This window comes from Balaenoptera musculus, chromosome 7 (genome assembly GCF_009873245.2).
Source record: "Balaenoptera musculus isolate JJ_BM4_2016_0621 chromosome 7, mBalMus1.pri.v3, whole genome shotgun sequence".
NCBI lineage: Eukaryota > Metazoa > Chordata > Mammalia > Artiodactyla > Balaenopteridae > Balaenoptera > Balaenoptera musculus.
In genome coordinates this window covers 88,864,323-88,884,560 of record NC_045791.1, presented here as the reverse complement: position 1 = coordinate 88,884,560, position 20,238 = coordinate 88,864,323, and the positions used below count along the sequence as shown (strand labels likewise).

Genomic DNA, 20,238 nt, shown 5'->3' with positions numbered 1-20,238 from the left:
TATTTGTCCCAAATTTATATTTATGGCCAATAGCAAAATGTCTAAAGGAGCAAACTCTAATCTTACCATTAGGTAAGTCTTAGAAACAAGCCGAAGATTGGAGTGAACCACAAAACTCTGGGACAAAGCTTGGTATCTACTTCAACACTGAACTCTGAGATCAATGTGTTCCTTTCTCCTACCAGTAGTATTCTGCCACTCATGATGTCAAGAGTCTCCTTGAACTCTATCACTAATGGAAGAAATGAAGTGAAGAAGAGGATATGGGGGAGCAGCAAAGGCCAAAGGAATTTCTCTTTTGGGGTTATGACTTAAGCCAAGGGAAATCATGAGAAACTGGGAAGGGAAACTGAACAGTATGGGCCTTATCAAGATACCTTCTTCAAGCGGCATGATGGCCTATATGATCTCACACAAGTTAGAGAAGTTCTTTTACCATTTCATGCTGTTGAGGCTTCAGGTAACAAAATTGAACTAGCTCAAGGAAAAGGGGGATTTGAACAACAAAACCACAGGAAGAGCTTGAATATTCTCCACACCTACCTGACCTTTTGCCCCTTTCAAATGGCAACTTCATTCTTTCTCACTGCAGTCTGGTCATCCCTACACAGAAAGAAATATAGACAGGCCAGCTCTGGACTTTTGTATCTCAAAAGCTACCAGGGAATGACTGAATACAAATTCTTTCTTCCCCTTGCAGAAAAATCTCAGGGAAGAGATTCCGTGGGATTGACTATCTCTCATCTGATCAGTAGTGACCAAGGCATTTTGACTGGTCTTACTTGGTATTCTGAGTGGTCCAACTTAGAATGACTCAGTTGAGATGGGGAGCAAATGAAAGCAGACACAGAAAGAATTAATTCTTGACTCTAGCTCATGGCTTCTACTTTCTCACTCTTCCAGTGTGCCCACACGGGGTACCACCTTCCTGTCTAAATCTCTGGGGTCTCATATTCAAATTATTTGAGCTAGACTCTGAGTACACCAGTCACCGTTGAGTAGGATGCTTTTGTTGAGTAGGGCTTTCATGCCAATTCATTTTATAGGCTGGTGGTCAGATACCCAACTTTGGCCAGGTATCAATCATTGTTTCAATCAGTTAGAACCAGGAAAATGGGATCTAGGCAGAACAAATTTAGAATTAGAAGCAAATCATGGGTGTGTCAGGTAATGTAGTTGGTGGATACCTTGTATAGGCTGTCTAGCACCTAAAAAAATATAGACCAATTTTTAATCAATGAATATTAATTGAAATCTCTCTTTTGCCAAGAATTATTTTAGATGTGTGATTGAAACCAAGGTGTACAGGAGAGTGCCTGCCACAAAAGAGCTATAAAATTGATGGGGGAGTAAAAACTATCACAGTGGACACAAGTAGAAAAAAACCTTAACATATCCATAGTATTTAATTTTTCCCTCGATTTAAGCTAAAATACACAATCTATTTCTTCACTTCTTACAAAATAATTGTTATCAGAAACAGGACAATTCTAATACATAAATTTAAACTTTTCCAAAAGCAATACTTAAAAAAAAATCACTTAAGTTGCTTTTCTGGGGACAGATGGAAATTTTACAAAGAAGTAGCTTTCATGGAAGAGAGGTGTTTGAGAGTCATCATAAAAAAACAGAAGGGGATTTAAGGAAAGGGGAGTGAAAAGAGATTGAATGAAAGAAAAAACAGGGGGGAGGGTGATAAAAGACAGCGTAGATAATCCCAAAGAACAGTGTGCACACTTCTGCTGCAATCAGTACCACTCTGGTTAAGTCACTGTCACCTGCTCTAGGCTTAGTTTTTCCTGGCCCTACGCTGCTCTGGGCAAAGCAGCATGCTCAGCTTGTTTGGCCTGCTCTCTGTGCCTGTTACTTGCCTAAGAAGGGGAAGGCTTCAGGCCTCTGGGATGAAGCTGCGTTTTCTCTGTGTTCTAGCTCCATGGAAATTCTTAAGGGACAAGCCTATAGATAAAAGATGTGGGGGAGGAATAGGAAGGTCTCAGATGATGAGTGAGGAGGCAGGGTGGCTTAATTTTTAAGCTCCCCTGATACTTCTTATTTATGTATTTGCTGTTTCTAGAGAAACTGAAAAAGGAAAAGAATTCATACATAGAACGCCTGTGCAAATAGCAAACCAATAACCTCCCCTCCTACCCTCAGGAGGTTCTGGCCTCTGTCCAGGGTACAGTTTCAGAGCTGTAAAAAGCAAGGGATATTGTACAATGATATGACCCAATCCCAGATATTTTAGTCCAGAAACTCCTGTAGCTAGCAATGACCTCTGGGGGTTGGGGAGTGTGAACTGGCTGAGTGAGAACATGGAAGGGGACTAAAGCCGGGTCCACTGTAGAAAAAACCTAATCATGTGAGGTTGGTTATGTCCTGACATTGCCTTCTTAAGTTATTTCAGACGGAACAGCTCAGGCCTGGGACCATTTCTAGCCTTTAGAACCAAATTTGTAGCTTTGGACTAGAATCTGCTTCATGGGAATGAACCCCAAACCACGTTGTTCTAGAGTCCAAGGGAAAGAGGAAATGACCCGTAAAGTCTAAAAATCTAAGGATGCAGCTCTACAAACGTGGAATTTTAGTTTGGTCAGTTTGGGAGGGTGGGAAGGGTGGGAGAGACTGTATAGTTGGGGAAAGACGGGTGCTTAGATTCCCTTCACACTACTTTCTGAGTGTGAAGCATGAGGAAGTAGGAAGGGGGGGTAGGTTTTATGACTGAAGCAGTGTTTTCTTCTATTTCTAGGGCAAGTCCTGTCTGTGGATGAGCACCGTGGTGACTTTCTTGTCTAAAAAAGAAAAAAAATCTTTTCTGTAAGCACGTCTGCGCACTCTGCGGGCCAGCTGTCTGGGGGCCTCTGTTTCAGTCGGTGGCCTCGGGTGAGCCTATTAAATCCAGCTTTCCCCGCCCCACCACCAGGCTCCCGCTCCCGGACAGGTGTTTTCCCAACTCCCGAGGCCCAAGATTTTGGGGAGTGGCTGAACCAATAAGATTTCCCTTTGGGGGAGAAGGCGTGGCTAGTTGGGTCGGATTGGGGGCGGGGTTTGCGCGGCTGAGCCGAGCCAGCCTGATTGCGTGGAGGGTTGTTTTACTCACCACCACCCCCCACACCGTTTTTTTTTCTTTTTCTCCCCCCCTCCCGGACCGAGTCTTATTAATTTCTCTGTGGGGCTGCAGCTGGAGACGGCGGAGCGTTGGAAATGACGCTCGGAGCTTTAATTACAGCAGCCGCCGGACAAGTGTGAGGAAAGCTGACAGGAAAGAAGGACAGGATCGGGTGAAGCAAGCAGCTTCTCCCCGCCACCCCTCCCTTTCCTCCCAATTTGGACTGGAGGTGCGAGGAAACTGAAAAGGGAGCCGAACAGAGTCCGGCTGGGGGGAGAGGCCGGAAAGCTACCGCCTGTTTGCAATCAACTTTTTTTGGAAACCCTTTTCCGAACCCTTGCTTTTTATTGTTGACCAACCAGGGAGAGAGAGCGAGAAAGTGAGGAGGGAGCGAGAAAGCGGAGGCTCACCCGGGGAAATAGCTGTCCGGCCCGACCAGGAGCACCACGCGCACACACTCGAGCCCACTCCCACCCGCGCGCACGCTCACGCGCACCCTCTGCCCCCGCTCCGCCGGGCCCCGGCCCCGCGGGCGCGGACTGGGTCGCCCGCGCTCGGAGCCGGTGCCCCGCGCGCGCCAGTCCCCCTCGCACCCTCACGCGCGCCCGGCTGAGGGATCTCCTCCGTGTGCCCGAAAGGGGATATGCCATTTGGACATGTAATTATCAGCACGGGATCTGAGACTTCCAAAAAATGAAGCTGGCGACAGGACTGTGGGTCTGGGTGAGCCTTCTCGTGGCGGCGGGGACCGTCCAGCCCAGCGCTTCTCAGTCAGGTGGGTCGCGGTCCTTCTCGCGCTCCCGCGGTTGACCCTGCGGCCGCCGGCAGAGCTGTGCCGGGTGGCTCCGTCGCCCCCTTCGCCCAGCCGGAGACACGCTCGCTCCGGGGCGTGGAGGGATCACTCCATCCAAGCCTCTTCCTTGGGTTTCGTGCGACTCTCTTTCTGTCCCCAAACTTACCCTCTGCGTGTGCCTGTGTTTAGTTATCGTGAAAAATCACTCTGCGCCCCTTTTCTCTCTCTCTCTCACCCGCTTCTTTCTCGCGCGTTTTCTGTGAGCCTCCCTAAGCGGGATCCCTTCTGGTGGCGCCCGTTGTGCAGGACGTGGGAGACCCAAAGCCGGAGTCAGGGGAGACGCTCCTCTCCGGGTCCGGGCCCCCCGAGGGAAGAAGCCTCCGAGAAGCGCTCCCCGCCCGGGGCCGGGGAAGGACGGGGGTCCCGAGGCGGTGGCAGCTGGGCTCCGCTGAGCGGAAGGGCTGTGGCGAGAGCGGTTCCGAGAGAGCCGGCTTTGCACCTGCGTGTGCTGCCCGCGGCCGCTGCGCCCTCGGCCGCCCGAGCCTGCGGGGTCAAACCCGCCCTGAGCCCAGCCTGGGAGCCGGAGCGCGGCGGGAGGACGCGCCTCGGCCCGGGGGCCCACAACGCTAGGCCTCTTCGGCCAGCGTGCCCAGCCGTCGCCCCCATTGACTAGAGGGGCGCTTCCTTGCCTGCCTGCCTGACCGCTTAAAAAAAAAAAAAAAAAAAAAAAATGGCTTGACATACTTAAGCCGGGAGCCCGGCCTTCCCGTCGGTTTCTGAGTTTGGCTCCAGGAAGAGTTCTTCCTGTAGTTCAACTTGCTATTGGCCGGAGTCCCTCCAACTTCTGTTTACTGCCGGGCGCGGCTGCCGAGCCGACCCGTCACGCGGATTGAACCCGAGGCGGGCGCGGCTGCGCTGGGTGCGCGGCAACTGTCGGCCGGAGAGCTCGCGCCCCGGTGCCCCCGCCCGGCAGGAGGCTCACTGACCCCGGGAGAGGCAGCGCGGCGCGCTCGGCGCGCCGCGGCCCGCAGGGCCAGTGACAGCACCTGCAGGGCGAGGGAGCTCAAAGTTTCTGACACTTGAGTTTCCTGGGGATGAAAGTGGGACAGGAAAGGGCTGAGAGAAACGGGTGACTGACGCGGCCAAGGGGGGCCTTTTGGAGAGCCGGGGAGATTTCCGGAACCATCCGGGGCTGGTCGCGGGAGCGTGGGAGGCAGCTAGAGAAGATAAAGCCCACGGGAGTGGCGAGAGGGAGAGCTTCAGGCCCCCGGAGGGTGTCCTTCTGACCTCACCAAGAAAACAGCGCGCTGTAGTTTTCCCGCTCCGCCCCCGCCGCCTCCCCCTCCTCGCCTAGTAAATAACAAGTTACAATCCTCGAGCCTCTCAAAATGACCTTCGAATGGCACAGTGTGCGCCGTTTGTACTGGACGTTTGCACCCTCCCAATTACTCCGAAATTCTTTATGCATACCAGGTCCCGAGCTCCAGCCACCTCCGGAATTACAGCAACACGGATTTGAGATTCCAAGCGGCCTCTTAGATACATCCCTTTTTTATCTCCCTCCCCACTCGGAGTCCCTTCATATTTCCCCTCAATGGGTTGATTATGCACATTGACCCATTCAAAAGCAGTTGCGACTGACACGCAAGCTTAGCCGAGAGGAATTTCTGCAAGGAGACCTACTGGGGGCCGTCTGGTGCAGCCTCAGCCGCTGGGGGACCCGGCTCCGAGTCCGCAGCAATTTGGTATTAACTGTGCGGCTCGGGGTTGAGCTATGCCGAAAAGCCCTTTTCAGAATTTCTGCAAGGAATGTAATCCAAATTAGTTCTGCAGCTGTCCTCTTCCCCGTCTCAGGCGACACCGGCTCGCGCCCTCGCTGGTCGCTTCTCGCTTCCCCGCGTGAATTGTCAGGCCCACAAGTGAGCCCATTTAGTGCGCGAGGATTAGCGTGCCATTGTTGTTCCGTGTCTGACTCTGTACTTGAAATTCTGGGGGCACAAAGGCGAGCCTCCCTTGTTCGAAACACAAAGTGATCTAGATGAAAGGGCCGCACAAAGAAAAGCTCTCGGGTGCATCCCTGGTGTAATTGCAACACGCACGCTAAGGTGATCCACTGGAAACTGCAAATGCCCCCGGGACTTCTTTTTTTTGCTCTTCCCCACCCCCGCCCTGCCGCACCTGGCAGGGAAAGTTCAGCTGGTTTTAATGTAGTGCTTTTAGAAAACCAACTTACATTCTGGGGTATGAGTGAGGCTCTGCGTGTGTTCGTGGCTACGTACCTATGGCTGTATGTTCCCAAGTAAATACATATTGCGTGTCTCCCCTCTCGCGGTTAGCAGTCAGTAGCAGTTTGGAGGAGTTTGTTTTGGTCCAAACGAGAAATTAAGTGCGGATAAGTAAACTAAGCTGCCAGAGGGCGACAAGATGTTGAGTGAATTGCTTTTAGATGAAACAAATTAAGGAAACGAGGGAAGACAATCTGCTTCTCGCATTATTAGACACGCTTGGAGTTCAGGGGAAAGTGGCATATTTTTGAAATGCTAATTTCTTAAGAAGCAGCAGGAATGCACCTTATTTACTGCTCTATGTGAACAGAATAAAAATATGGGAGGGGCAGGATTCTGTTGTATAGATCTAAGATATTTATTAAAATAATTGTAACTGAAGAGGACCTGTTTTTATTTTTCCTCTTTTGCTTGGAAAAAAAAAATCAACTTTAGAGAAGACAGTTTTTTTTTTTTTGATAGTAATTCTGAAGGGCTTTGTCTCATTTCCAGTGATTTATTTTATCTAGAAATATTATAGTCAAAGGCCCTCTTTGTGGCTGTTATAAAGCCTTTACCACCAAAAAGAATTCCAAAATTTCTGTCTTCCTGGTACGATGGAAAAATAATCAGTATCACCTTTGTGTTGAAGTACAATATATGTATGTAAATGTAGTAGTACTGAAGTGATGCTCTTACATACCTTAGTAGATATGAACAAGTTCAGTTCCCATTTTTTTATTTGCAAGTAACTAGGTCCTGCTTTTCATTCTATAAAAGAACATACATTTTTCCTATGTATTTAAGATATATCTCCAAAATTAGTTTTTTTTTTATATTTGAGAAGAAAAAGGTTAATAAAACTTAGTTAAATGATGAAAAGATGTTCAATATAATTAAAAAAAAATCAGTTCTCTCCCTACATGTATTTACTGTAAGCACACCCATGGGTACAGTTTCCCTTTTTTTCTTTCAATTTTGAAATTCTTATAAATGTAAAAGGAGCCTTTTTAGACTAAGGTATAATTTTTTTTCTTCAGAATGCTTCCAAATAAATTTATACGTATTGTGACTGCAGATCACTTGAATATACCATAATGTGGACTGATATGATAAAATTGAATGACTCTGGTTGTGTCATGATTCCTTGATTTCTGATTTTTTTCTCTCAAAACAGACTCCTTTTTTTTTTTTTTAATCATACATGCATAGAAAGTCAAATTTTTTGAAAATCAGGGTACTTACTCCTTTATATGTATAATTTTCATTTAGTCACTGAATATGTGTCTTAATTAAGAAATTGCATTAGAATATTTACCAGGGCATGCCCTTCATGGAAGATTTACGTATTTTTTGCTCTAACCTGAGAACACTAAGTTTGCATTGGCTGATTTTTGGAGTTTGCATTCATTTGAGGAAAAATCATATTTTCTCCTTAAAGTGGATTCAAATATCTAGTATTCATGAGCTTTCATCCCTTTGGTTCTTAAATAGAAGTTCTATTTATCATCTGTCTTATGCATTTACCTTTTCCATTACTATAGATTCCTTTTTACGTCTTATTATTTATTGAGTTTACACATATGAATATATGTTTTCCACATCATCACTAAGGATATTCTTTTTGTGTGTGCCTTTCCCAGCAACCTGCCACTCAGGCACTGCAGGAGTCCTCTGAGCCAGTTTTCATTCTTTCTTTCTGATAAATCTGATATGGCTGGTTGGCTGGACAATCGCAAGCCATTCCATTGCTCAGATTTATTCCTGAAAGAAAATAAAAAGGCATCGATCCAAGATCACTAGCACATCTCAAAAACCCTGACTCCAAGGCCAAATCTTTCTACAGAGAAGTCCCCTTTTCCCTTTCTCTCTCCCTCCTGTGCCCTCTTGACCAAAGAAGGGAGGTAGACTGCTGCCATTTAAAAGATGCTAGGGATGCAAGGAAATGTGCTCTATCTAAATATGCTCTGAAGCCTTGTGATTAGAGCCACCTTGAGATTAATGACTATGTAAGGTGCACATTTTAGAAAATAAATTGAATTAGTGTGTCTTAAACATGGCAGTGTTTTAAAGTGGTATCGTTTTCAGTATTATTTCAATCCAGTTATTTAAAAAATTTAGCATATATTAACAATAGCAACAAGTTTTTGCTTTATTTTACGGTGTCCTGCTGCTGTTGGATATCCATGTGTAAATTGTAAGTGCCTCTAACATAAAGGAAGCAAATGATCAAAAAAGATGTTCTCTTACCTGCAGACTTTTTGGCACTTGCTGTTTGATTTCACCCCTTTAAGAGATACTGCTTTATAGGGCGAGATGTTAATATTTACCTTGAAATTAGCTTATGAATGTTTAAGACTATAGCTGTTCTACAAAAGTTAATTGTCAAGCATATTCCACTGTTATCTTTGACAGTGATCTACTGAGTATGGTTGCAGGGCAGAATTTAATCAAATTATAAACTTTTCTCCAGGTTATATCATTTTAGAAATGTTCTACTATGTTACATTTGACCATATGGAACCAAATTGCGTCTTTATCTAGTACTCATTTCCTGAATTAATATAAATATTAGACAGTTAAAGTAAAACCTTACTTTTCATGCCTTCTAGTATTCCTACTGGCTGAAATTTACAGTTTATAATGACAAATAATCCCTCAATTTTATTTTATTTTTTTAAATAGAAAAGATCTTAGATCAGTGTTTCCTGAAACTGTAGCTTTTCTACGTAATTTGAAGGAGATTTTGCCTACCTATTGTGTGACTAAGTGTGACACAGGACATAGCCAGGTGGTTCAAATCAGGATTTCTATATTGTAGGGACATCGTTCCTCCAGTTTCTTTTTAATACCTTGAGCAACTCACTCCATGTCTTTGTGACTTGGCTTGCATGCCTGAGGGGGAAATGCATGTAATGCATTCTCTATTTCTCCACTGTATAGCCCTTTTCTGAAAAATGGCTTTAAAGCCTTCTGTGATATTGAGATACATCCCAGTAATGAGTTGGTTGATATATTTAAAACATGAACACATATGTTAATAAACATAATGTAAGCTCTCTAACAGACCATTGCTGTCAGAAGAGCACCTGCCTAAAGGAAATAAAGAGATTATTAAGTCTAAAGAATTTGTATTTGAAGGCCATTTCCCCAAAATACTACTTTTCCGAATTGCTCTATGGTCTCTTTAGATTTTGTCTTATTTGGGTTTTTCCGAGTTGTTGATAATTCTGACATGTTTATTAAATAAATTGACCTATTTTCCAATGCTTTAATCAAAGCTTTAAAGCCACTTTCTTGTTGTAATATTTGACACTTCAACTGGTGCTTTCTATTTGTACTAATTTTTCAAGAGGGAAGAGAACTGTCTCACTTTTATAACATAGAGGTGAAATATATGGTATTTGGGGTCCTAATTCTAAACTGCTTTTTTGAGCAGGTAGTAATTGTTTTATAGTTATTTTCATTTTAAATACGTGATTGCTTTGCAGGCCTGTTGCTTGGCACAACTCCAGGGGGCGGCAGCCACATAGAATTTAATGGGAATGGTGCACGCCTGAGCTATCAGTAGTGCAGCAGCAGCCCTGCTGTTGTGGAATGCTACAGAATAAAGCAGCAGAATAGAAATTAGGGGAATTAGATTCTGGTCATACAATCATTGTCTCTGTGATCTTAGGTTAGACTTCTTGCTTTGTGTCTCAATTTCCTCATCTCTATCAGTAGAGCTGAAAGTAATGCTTAAACAGTTAACATCTTGAATGTTTTTAATGATTCAGCTAGACAGAAAAAGAATAGACTTTTTAGAAAAAAGAAATGCATTGGTTTTCAATTATTTTTATAAAGGAACCTCTTTTTTTTTCAAGTGAATTTATGTGTGTAACCCTGGTATCTAAAACAGGTAAAAGGGTGAAAGGAGAAGTCTTTTGTTAAAGCTTCGTCGAGAAGCCAGCTTTGTGCCCCCTGCCTTTGGCACTCTCCCACTTTTCTCCCACTCTGGTGTCTACTCTCCTGCGCTGGCTTTACAGAAATCTAGCACTATTTAAAAGCCACTCATCTAGTCCACACCTTTTATTTTCTAGCTGAGGAAACTGGGAGCCCAGAGAAGTTAGGTAATATAAATTAGTTGGCAGTTCCCAACACTCCTATCATTTTAACGTACACAGAAGTACTTGAAAAGTTGCAGACACTTAAAAAAAAAGAATAAAGTTTAAGGTTGGGTTATTTTTAAAGAGTATTGGAGGATTGAATGAAAACAAATGGATTGGAGCCATGGGCTTAATTATCAGACTGCGAAGTTCTTTTCAAGGGGAAGACTGTAGGATCATCATCTTTAGTTTATATTTAAGAATAATCATTGATTGCATTTATAATTTACAGCACCTTAAGATTAAAGAAATATAGCAAACTTTGTTAAGGTGTAGTTCTGTAAGATGATCTATTCACCTGGTAGTGCCTATTCTGGACGTAGAATTTTGACCCTGAAAGTCAGGTAAGTGTTGCCGATGGTAGTATCTGTTTATAACAGTGCCTTCAAGAGTTTCTTTTACCTGTGACTTTGTGAAGATGACCCATAAGTAGAGAATGGTTATTTCTTCATTCTGTATTAAGTAGTATGCATGCTTTAAGAAAATGGATTATAAAGGGTAAACAATGGGTTCTTCATGACCAGTTAGTTGCTTGGGATCCTTAACTAGCAAATCCATGGGAATACTTCAGATTGATCCAGGCCCATCCTTAGATGCAAGGTTCTTTATCTTAACCACTGATCTTGTTGGGTCCTCATCTTTCTTCAGGCCCTACTAGGATCACAGTTATTCTTTGCACAAGTGCATAAGCTAAGCTTTAAGTACTAAGACTTTATAAATTTACTTCTGTGGTGCATTTGCCTCCTTCTAGTTGGCTTCTGCAAGATGCTGCCTCTGGTCCTTGTGACTTTGAATGTTGTTGATTTAACCTTAACTCTCTCTGGTTGTCCCTGACTTCTCTAAAGCGCCAGAGGTTTCTCGGACATGATCAGCATTCTCATGGGGGATAGTGACAGAAGGGAGGTTTAAACCTGTTTTGGCAGGAAGAGTCACTTCCTGTTAGGAATTTGCGATAAAAATGGGTCCCCCTCTGTAAAACGTTAACATAGGCACGAGGAAACGTCCTCTGCAGTATCATTAAACTTCTCCCTTGAGAGCTAGCTCAGGATCATTACTGTTAATCATGTTATTTCCAATATTGTGGGGGTTACTGAAGCATACTAAACACGAATAAGAATATATAAGACTCAGTTTCTCAATCCAGAGAGTTAAAGTAATAGGAATCAAGGCTCTATGAATGTTCTATATTTCATTTGGAACTTTGTCTAAAAGTGTTTAGAGAGAAGAAAATGAAGGGTGCAGTAAGCACTCCTTTATTTTCCAAAAAGATCAGACTTGTAAATAATAAATTTTACCTACCATATCTTTACTACTCTTCTGACCTTTACTTATGTCTAGTCCCATATGCACATGGGTTAGGTGGACATCCAAGTTTTAAGCTTTTAGGATACTAATGGGGATTGTAAACCTGCTCTCAAAAAATGTGTCTGCTGGTCTTCTATGATGTGCTGAGGATATCTCATGGCTGGTTAGGAGTGAAAAAATGACAACAGATTCTCTAGGTTCTATGACTATGTCTAGTATGGTTATAGCTTGAGTAATAAGTTATGCAATCCTCTATTTCAAGATGGGTCCCCATCACTAGCAGGGGATGCCTAATTGAAGTCATGGATGGCATTTTGCTTTAAGCGAACTCTCCTTTTACTAAAAACTTTTTTTGTCATTATTTCCTATTCTTCCCTGTAGGCTTAGAGGATATGAGAATATGAGATTTTTTTTTTTCTATGGGAACCTATGAAAACCAAATAAGAATAAAACAGAATAATATTTCTTTTAGACACACACTTTCATTTTTAAGAGTTCCTGTTGTCTGATCATTTTATCTAGAACTAGAGCAGTTAAACAAGTTTTTTTTTCCCCCCAAAGGAAATGTGATTGCATGGCTTATTAAAATCTATTCCCTAAGACTTTTGTTGACCTCATCAAGTCATTAAAAACTCAGAGCAGGCTACTGCAAGATCCTCTTTACTCATCCCCTTGTTCGATGTCCTTTTACCTCCAAGACTTCCTCTTGTCACTGCCAGATGACCATTGCTAATATAATACTTTTATTATCCTAGTTTCTATTCAGAAGCCTTCAATGGATTCCCATTGCAGAGTTCAAAGCCTGTTAAAATAGTCTTCAGTTTCCTTTTTGATCCAGTCTTAAGAGTTTCTTAAGATGTATTCTGTCTAAGAACCAGGCTGACCTAGTCAGTATTCCAGAGCCTTGCTTGCTGTCTTTCCTTTTGCTGACCCCTCTCCCTGGAATTCATGGCTCCCTTGGTTGCCCTCCCTGTCCAAACTGTTGAATCTTTCCAGTTCTGTATTAAATCATACCTCTTCATTAGATTTTCCTTCATTTGCTACCCTAATCTATAATCGTTATCTGTACCACCTATCTGCATTTAATCTTAAACCATTCTATAGTTTTAACTTTTTAAGAGCAAACATTTTTATCAAACCCTGCAGAGACTAATGAGGTGCCACATACATGGTAAGCTCTTTAAAAATATTTTTTTAAATGAAAGAATAACATACATTTGCTGAAACAATTTTAAGCTCATTCACGGATGGTTATTATTTATAATTAAACCATATAAGTGCACAAAGTAAGCTGTTTTAAAAACATAATTATAGAATTCCTAATAATAGATATTAGACATGTTTACCTTGGGAATTTCCTTAGTTGCTTTCTTGAGCTTCCTAGGGTATTTCTTTCAATGGAGTGTTTCCAAGAGTATATCATTTGTCCTCATTCCCATTTTTAGAGTCTGCTCATAATTTGGTACCAAGTATATTTGTTTTATTTTTGGTGAGTTAAAGATATATAAATACCATTCTTAAACATGTAACTATCTTGTAGCATACTATTTTTATGTGACCATTACTTTGCTTTTCTTACTTATCTCTTATTTTAAAATTTTAATCAGTTTAACCAGTAAACATGTACTGACCTATCAGTGTGTTTGAGGACTGTGTTAGGCACTGAGGAGGACATATAAGAAGCTCAAGATGCTAGATTTCCCCTTTCTTTTAAAGAAGGACAGATGAGACCAGTGAAACACAATATAAAAAAATATGTTATTAAGTGATTTTTCCGAACTCTTGGGAGGAATTTGCCTCCAGAGAAATGCTAATAAGGATTTCATGAAAAAAGGGTTCCAGACAGAATGTGGCATTTTCTATTCCGAGATGTATGTAATAACAAAACTTTGTTAATACTAAGATTTCTCAGTATCTTAAAATAGACAACTAGATATATGCCTCCCATTTGAAAAGGATCCTATAAAAGAAATACTTGCAGCATAACTGTATGAGAGGTGACTGGGATTCTCTTAGCTACTCTTTTAGATGATTCACTCTGCATTCTGAAAATTGGTGAAATGATTATAGTATTTATAGATTTTCCCTGGTCAGATTCTACCAGGGAAAATGCTCTTCCAGGCATTTCTTCTCAGGTTATCAGATTCCAAGAAACTGTCAACCTTTCTAGGTCACTGTGGTGCCCTAAGTGTACCTTAATTTATAACGTCCTGAAAGAGTTAATGTAACTTCACAACTTACCTAACAGTCTGCAGAGTAATCTATTAATGAGAAAATTGCATATGGAGACATTAGTACCTCTGTCTGAAAAATTTCTTAGAACTTTCCTGATTGTTTTTCCTTTAAGAATCCCTGAGAAGAAACTTTGAGTCAGGGATCATTGTTCCTACTTTGTAAACGAGGAAATAGAGATATAAAGAAGCAGTTTGTAAGGGTGAAGCCTGACTGGTGCATCCGTCGGTGCAGTTACATGTCTGCCGTGTTCTGAGCCAGCTGCCTCTGCCGTCTGCTGCTCCTCCTCTTTCATGCCTTCTCCAGCCACAGGAGCTAGTGACCCTCTGAAAGGCGTGGCTCCTCTACCTGCCCCACTGTGGGAGAAAAGGATGCTCAGCGCACCAAATCCTTCTGCCTTCAGGTCAACAGCTCTTTATACTTTCCCTGGAGCCATTTGAAGAAACTTATCCAATAAATCTATCATTCGAGGAGTCCTCCTTTGGATTACTCTGCATTTCTCCTCATCCTTTCTATTCTCCAGAGGTCTTTTTGTGCATGTGTGTGTGTGTGTGTGTGTGGTGTGTTGTATGTATTAAGGAAATCATCATATAAGCCTTGTCTTCTTGAGAAAACTTCAAAGCAGGGGCATTTCCAAGATGTTGGGACCTGCATTTATGCAGTTTGGGGAACCTCTTTAAAAAACGATACAGAAATAAAAATACAAATTAAGTACAGGTCCTTGGGAGGCACCAATGGAAGAGAGGGGCTCTGAAGCTGAAGCCTTTTACAAAAAACTTTATGGTACTTCTGCCTATGTTTGAAAATTATACATTTTAAGAAGTCATGTTATTTCTCATTTAGTGTGAATTTTGGGTGTCATTATATAATTTTTAATTTTTTTTCCTACTGCACGTAGCTAGCGTCTACTATTAATGTAGAAGAATGCATTGTTTTGAGAAAAAAATTGTCATAAAGAGTAAAATCACACTATAAAGCACTTCAGTATATCTTTGGATGAAATAATGTAGTCTGTAGAGATAATTTTCAAAATATTTCCACTCTGAATATGAACATGCCTCATCCAGGTATATATATATTTTCTTGATACCATGTTTTTTAAATGGGTCATGTAATGCTGTCTCTTATGCAATTCTGTAGTTCATAATGGTTGGTTTATAATGTTGTGATTTAAAAGAATCTTGTCACTTTTGGTATATAAAAACTATATTACTAAGGCCCTACCACTTGAAATACAGCTCATTGAATTTTTAATCATTTGTTATTTAGCACAGTTAAAAAAAAAATCTATCTTTGACTTTTACCCTCTGACTATGTTAAATGTGACCATTTTAACTACAATAGACATTATTAGCTGTGAATGAAACAATGCATCTAAATTAAAATCAGTACTCAGCTCAGATATTTGGTAATATTTTAACTACTAATATATTAACACATTTAAGTAACAATAAAAGGATTAGTATTTCAAGTCATACTTTTACTGTGTAAATATATCAGCTAAACAGTTAATATTTCCCAGTTGTTTTAACTTCAAATTTAGCAGCCCCATTGTCCCTGGTGATATAGCGAAACCTCTAAAAGTGTACTTGGAATTAATGGAAACTGAAGTGATTGGTATTCAGATACAATTCTTTAGTGGCCTTTTCCTTTTCTTTTCTTTTCTTTTTTAAGTGCAGAATGAAATATGAAAATATAAAAACTTTGAGATAAATTGAAATAGACAAAACATTTTATGTAACTGTTGATGAAAAGGACATTTATTATTTTTTCTGTACTTACTATATTGCTTGTGGCCAGAATTAGCACACCATGGGCCAGAGAAAGAGATAAGACAAACAGAATGGCAGGCAGCTAATTTTGTTTAGCAAATTTAGATCTGATACATGCTGTTTCACTCCTACAAACTGACTCAGCCACTCTTTGAAAAGGTACAGATGAAGTTTGTCTCCCACAGTTTAACAGCTTTCACTCAACATTTATAGGCTGTATAAAAATAAATTTCTGTTAAGTACCACATTTCTCACTGGCAGGATGAGCACTGTGAAGGTAGATTTATTAATGAGAAAAAGGGAAAAAACAAAAATATTTCAATTGTTCCAGGTCTGCTGAAAATAAAATATGTCAAAACATCCAAAATATCTTTGTTTCACGGACATATATACTGGGCTTGGGATATTTAAGGATTTTGACTATTTGTGAGTGAATAAGAAGTCCCATTTTATGACAATTTTCTGATTCAAATCTGGTATGTGGTTAGATGCATATTCTGGAACTAGTCATTCATCTGCTGGATAAGCCAACAGGAAGAGATCCACTGTAATTATCAGGAAGTGGCTATAAAACAAAACACACAAAAAAACCCAAATCTTGGTCTTTGTAAAAAAGTGTCATCATCCAAAAGAATAAATTTTAATGAATTCCTAAGTGAGACTAACTTGTCTGAAAAAAATGTCATAAAACATGTAACACTTGATGGAAACGTGATCCTAGAAAAACCCAGGAATTTGGACAGTAATATCCATGTTTGAGAATATCTCAAAAAACATCACAAAAGTCTTTTCTATCATAGTGTATTGTAAAGGTATCTAAAAAGTTATAGTATTATTTATATACCTGCTAGAGCTTTGTCATGGCTCAAGACTGCGTTCTCCATAATCAAGCTCACTATAGAGAATAATTCTCATATTCATGAATTGTTCATCTCATCATATTTTCAGTGGTTATTTCAAGGTTAATTTTTTCAGACAGCTTCTCTCTTGATTAAAGTCTGTAGTAATTGTATATATGCTGATATAGCACACGAAGGTTTTAAGCTAAAGACGTCTTTGATTTCATAGCAGGTCAAGATCAAATGCTTTTCAATGCTTCCTACTCAAATATATGAAAAAATAACTTTTATGTCTTTTTTATTTCTAGTAAGAATGTTGAGACTTGTTTGGCTTTTTCAAAGTCCTAGAAACCTTTGTGTAAGGGTATGAGCAACAAAGTATATTCCATTACCAGGACTAGTATCCAAGTGCTATGTTCCTTATGCTTTTATTGTTTGATAAAATATTAAAATATATTCCGGGCTTCCCTGGTGGCGCAGTGGTTGAGAATCTGCCTGCCAATGCAGGGGACACGGGTTCGAGCCCTGGTCTGGGAAGATCCCACATGCCGCGGAGCAACTGGGCCCGTGAGCCACAATTACTGAGCCTGCGCGTCTGGAGCCTGTGCTCCGCAACAAGAGAGGCCGCGATAGTGAGAGGCCCGCGCACCGCGATGAAGAGTGGCCCCCGCTTGCCACAACTAGAGAAAGCCCTCGCACAGAAACGAAGACCCAACACAGCCATAAATAAATAAAATAAAAAAAAAAAAAAAAAAAAAAATATATATATATATATTCCTACTGATCGGCTTTCCCAGAGCCCTCCCCTGGCACCCCTCCCTCAGACTTTCCCAGATCAAACAACTGAAGAATTAATATCTGACACAATCAGGGACCTTCAGATCTCTGCTTTGGCATATACTGTGATCCATTCTTATGTGTTTTTGCTGGGATGGTCACTAAATACTATGAATGTTACTCTTACACGTAATAAAAATTTTGCCATAAGTGTTTTAAAATAATAGGAATGTGAACAGTATCATACTAACTTTGCCGCCATTAAGTATTAACCGGTATGAAGGAGGCATGTTTCTAAGTTGTGTATCACAGTTTAGGTACTAATGATTTGACTTGAAGTTTGGAAAGAAGTGGCTTAAAAACAATAGACAGGATGTCACTGGTTCGCAATTGAATTAACCTAGGAGCAAATCATATGAATGAGGCAGGCCAAAGGACTCAAATAAAGCAGATGCTGTGAATTTTCCTGAGAGTGAGGCAGGTGCTGATGTGTGATGTGTGTCTTTAAATTGGGCTGCTGAAGAATCACAACAATTTGAATTTGCGATTGCCATAACTATGTGGGAATAAACATATTACATGCTTATATTATTAATCAGAATGAACAGCTTATCTGGCAAGGTGTCAGCTGCCCCACGAGTGTGTATTGTCACGTAAGATATGAGTCTGTCCCTTGAGGGCACCGCATATACTCCTTTCATTTGTGGTGGATAAGAAAACATTCAATTAAAATTTTTTTTACATGATTAAAATGTAATATTGTGAAAGAAGTTGTGAATATCAGCTTAATTATGATACTCTTGGTAACTTCATTTGGACATGTGATTTATTATTTTACAAAGAAAACTATATTTACAACAAAATAATGTAGTTCCACTTCATTTGAAGAATGATTAAAGAAAGAAGGAGATGCCAGGCATGGAAAAGAGGAGGCTTGGGAAGGGGACATGATAACTATCTTCAAGAGTTGGAGGGCTGTTACACATAAGAGGGATTAGCACTGTTCTGTGTAGCCTTGGAGAACAGAAACATTAGCAGCTGTTTGAAATTGTAAGGTGTCAGATTTCGGTTGAACACCATCAAGGAGTTTCTCACAGTTAGAGCGTCCCAAAGTTGGAATGGTCTGTCCTGGGAGGTGGTGAGTTCCTTCATGTGTGTGGGGTGGTAAAGTCTTACCTAACCTCTTCTGTGATGATAAAGAATGAATGAGGCAGCTGAAGAACAACTGGTCAGTGATGTTGGGAGTAGGGATTGGGTTCCGTGGCCACTGAGGGCCCTTCCCACCCTGAGGGTCTGTCACAAGCACGTCATGCCCAAATATCCTTTCCTGGTCTCTGAAAAATAGAGGCAGTGAAAGCCACACTCTCTGTCTCTGTGACTGGGATTCCCACCCAAATGCTTTTCACCATCTACCTGTCCTTAATAGATTTGTGGATATGTGAAGGATATTTTAAAGTTTGGTTTCCTTAAATATAAAATATTTTGCTCTTATTTTTTCTCAGTAGTCTTTACGTTAGACCTTCATACCTCTAATGTAATGTACTATCACAAATAAATCATTCTCAATTGTAAAAACCACATGATACAGAATAAAAGTATACAAATGTTTCATTGTGTTTCTGGGTTTATGCCAGCAGGTATTTATAAGACTGGGTTTAACTTAACCAGAGGGAGAAACATATATAAGAAGGTGAGGACATAGGCAGGGCAGGAAGTTAGAAAAATAGGCCTCTAGTTCTGAGTGGAGGGTAAAGTGTTAAGAAATCAGAGCAAAAGAGAAGCACTTTTCTAAAGGGACTGAAAAATCAAAAGGAAATAAAAAGATGAAGGCACGTACGCATGCTTCAGTTGGTTACAAATAAAGTAAACCTTTCTCAGTCTGCTTAGGAAATATTTTTCTTCAAGGCCTTTGACATTTCCATCTCTTTTACTACCTATTTTGTATCTATACTGTAAGATCTACACTAAATGAAATGTTTGCTTTTTTCTTTTGTTGCCATTCTTTTAACATTCTTTTAGGTTCTCCTGGTATGAAAACTGCATTCCTGTTATATACCTTATATACCTTCTGCCTTAAGTCTTTCTGATTTACCACCTCTCCTGTCTCAGGCTATATCCATTTTAATGCTTCCTCTGCAGCGAGCACTGTGACTGTGCTGGTACTTTTACGCATTACTTCCAGTGTTCCCTAAAATCTGCATGGTAGGCGGTATTAACTCCATTTTAAAGATAAGGAAACTGAGACTCAGAATGACATAACTGGCCAAGATCACAGAGTCAGTTCTCAACAGAGATAATATTCTAACAATCTACTTGGCTACTATTGGGTATACTTTAGACTTAAGATTTTGGTTATCCATCTTTAAAGCGGCAGTGAATGAAGATAACCCACTCAACAAGTCTTTCTCAAGCTTCTCTCTGGCCTTGGTCCTCTTCATTACCTTTTTGTCTCAGTTTCTGGATCCCTTCCCCATCTCAACGCTGTGTAAGTTATTCTGAGCTCTTACCTCTCTCCAGAGCTCCCCTCCTTCCTGTCGCTACTGCCTGCTGAGTATCTCTACATGGATCTACCCAGTATCTCTGACTCAAGCAGTCCAACGTTTTACTTTTCTCTTTTCACTATGTAGTGTGCTTTTTAAATCTTAATTGGTATAAATTTCTATACAACACAACTAATTCTTCATTGATAAAAAGCCAACAACTCATAATATCTAATACTTACTACAGGACTACTGTGTCAGGAAGTGTGCTAAAGCACTTCTCATGCAATATCTCAACTAGTCTACACAACGTGGCCACCACTGTCCTCATTTTACAGTCAAGGAAACAGAAATTTAGAGAGATTTAATAATTTACCAAATGGGAAACATCTGTGCAGGTGGCCAATCAGCAATGCCTAAGCTCCTAACTATCAATTTTCCATGGTCCAAATTGCAATATTTTATATAAGAAAATAAACTAAAACCTCTAAGAAGGATATTGACAATATAGATTCATTTGTTACC

General features: G+C 40.8%; 1 protein-coding gene across 4 annotated transcripts in view; it reads left to right on the top strand.

Moving 5' to 3' along the window:
- The first annotated feature begins 3,193 nt into the window (after positions 1-3,193).
- Positions 3,194-20,238, top strand: part of ERBB4 (erb-b2 receptor tyrosine kinase 4) — a 1,123,927-nt gene continuing 1,106,882 nt past the window's right edge. For all 4 annotated transcript variants that reach the window (XM_036858278.1, XM_036858280.1, XM_036858279.1 and 1 more), the window contains exon 1: positions 3,194-3,881. In XM_036858278.1, coding sequence (XP_036714173.1) covers positions 3,800-3,881 — 82 coding nt within the window. In that variant the 5' untranslated portion in view covers positions 3,194-3,799. The remainder of the gene's footprint in view (positions 3,882-20,238) is intronic.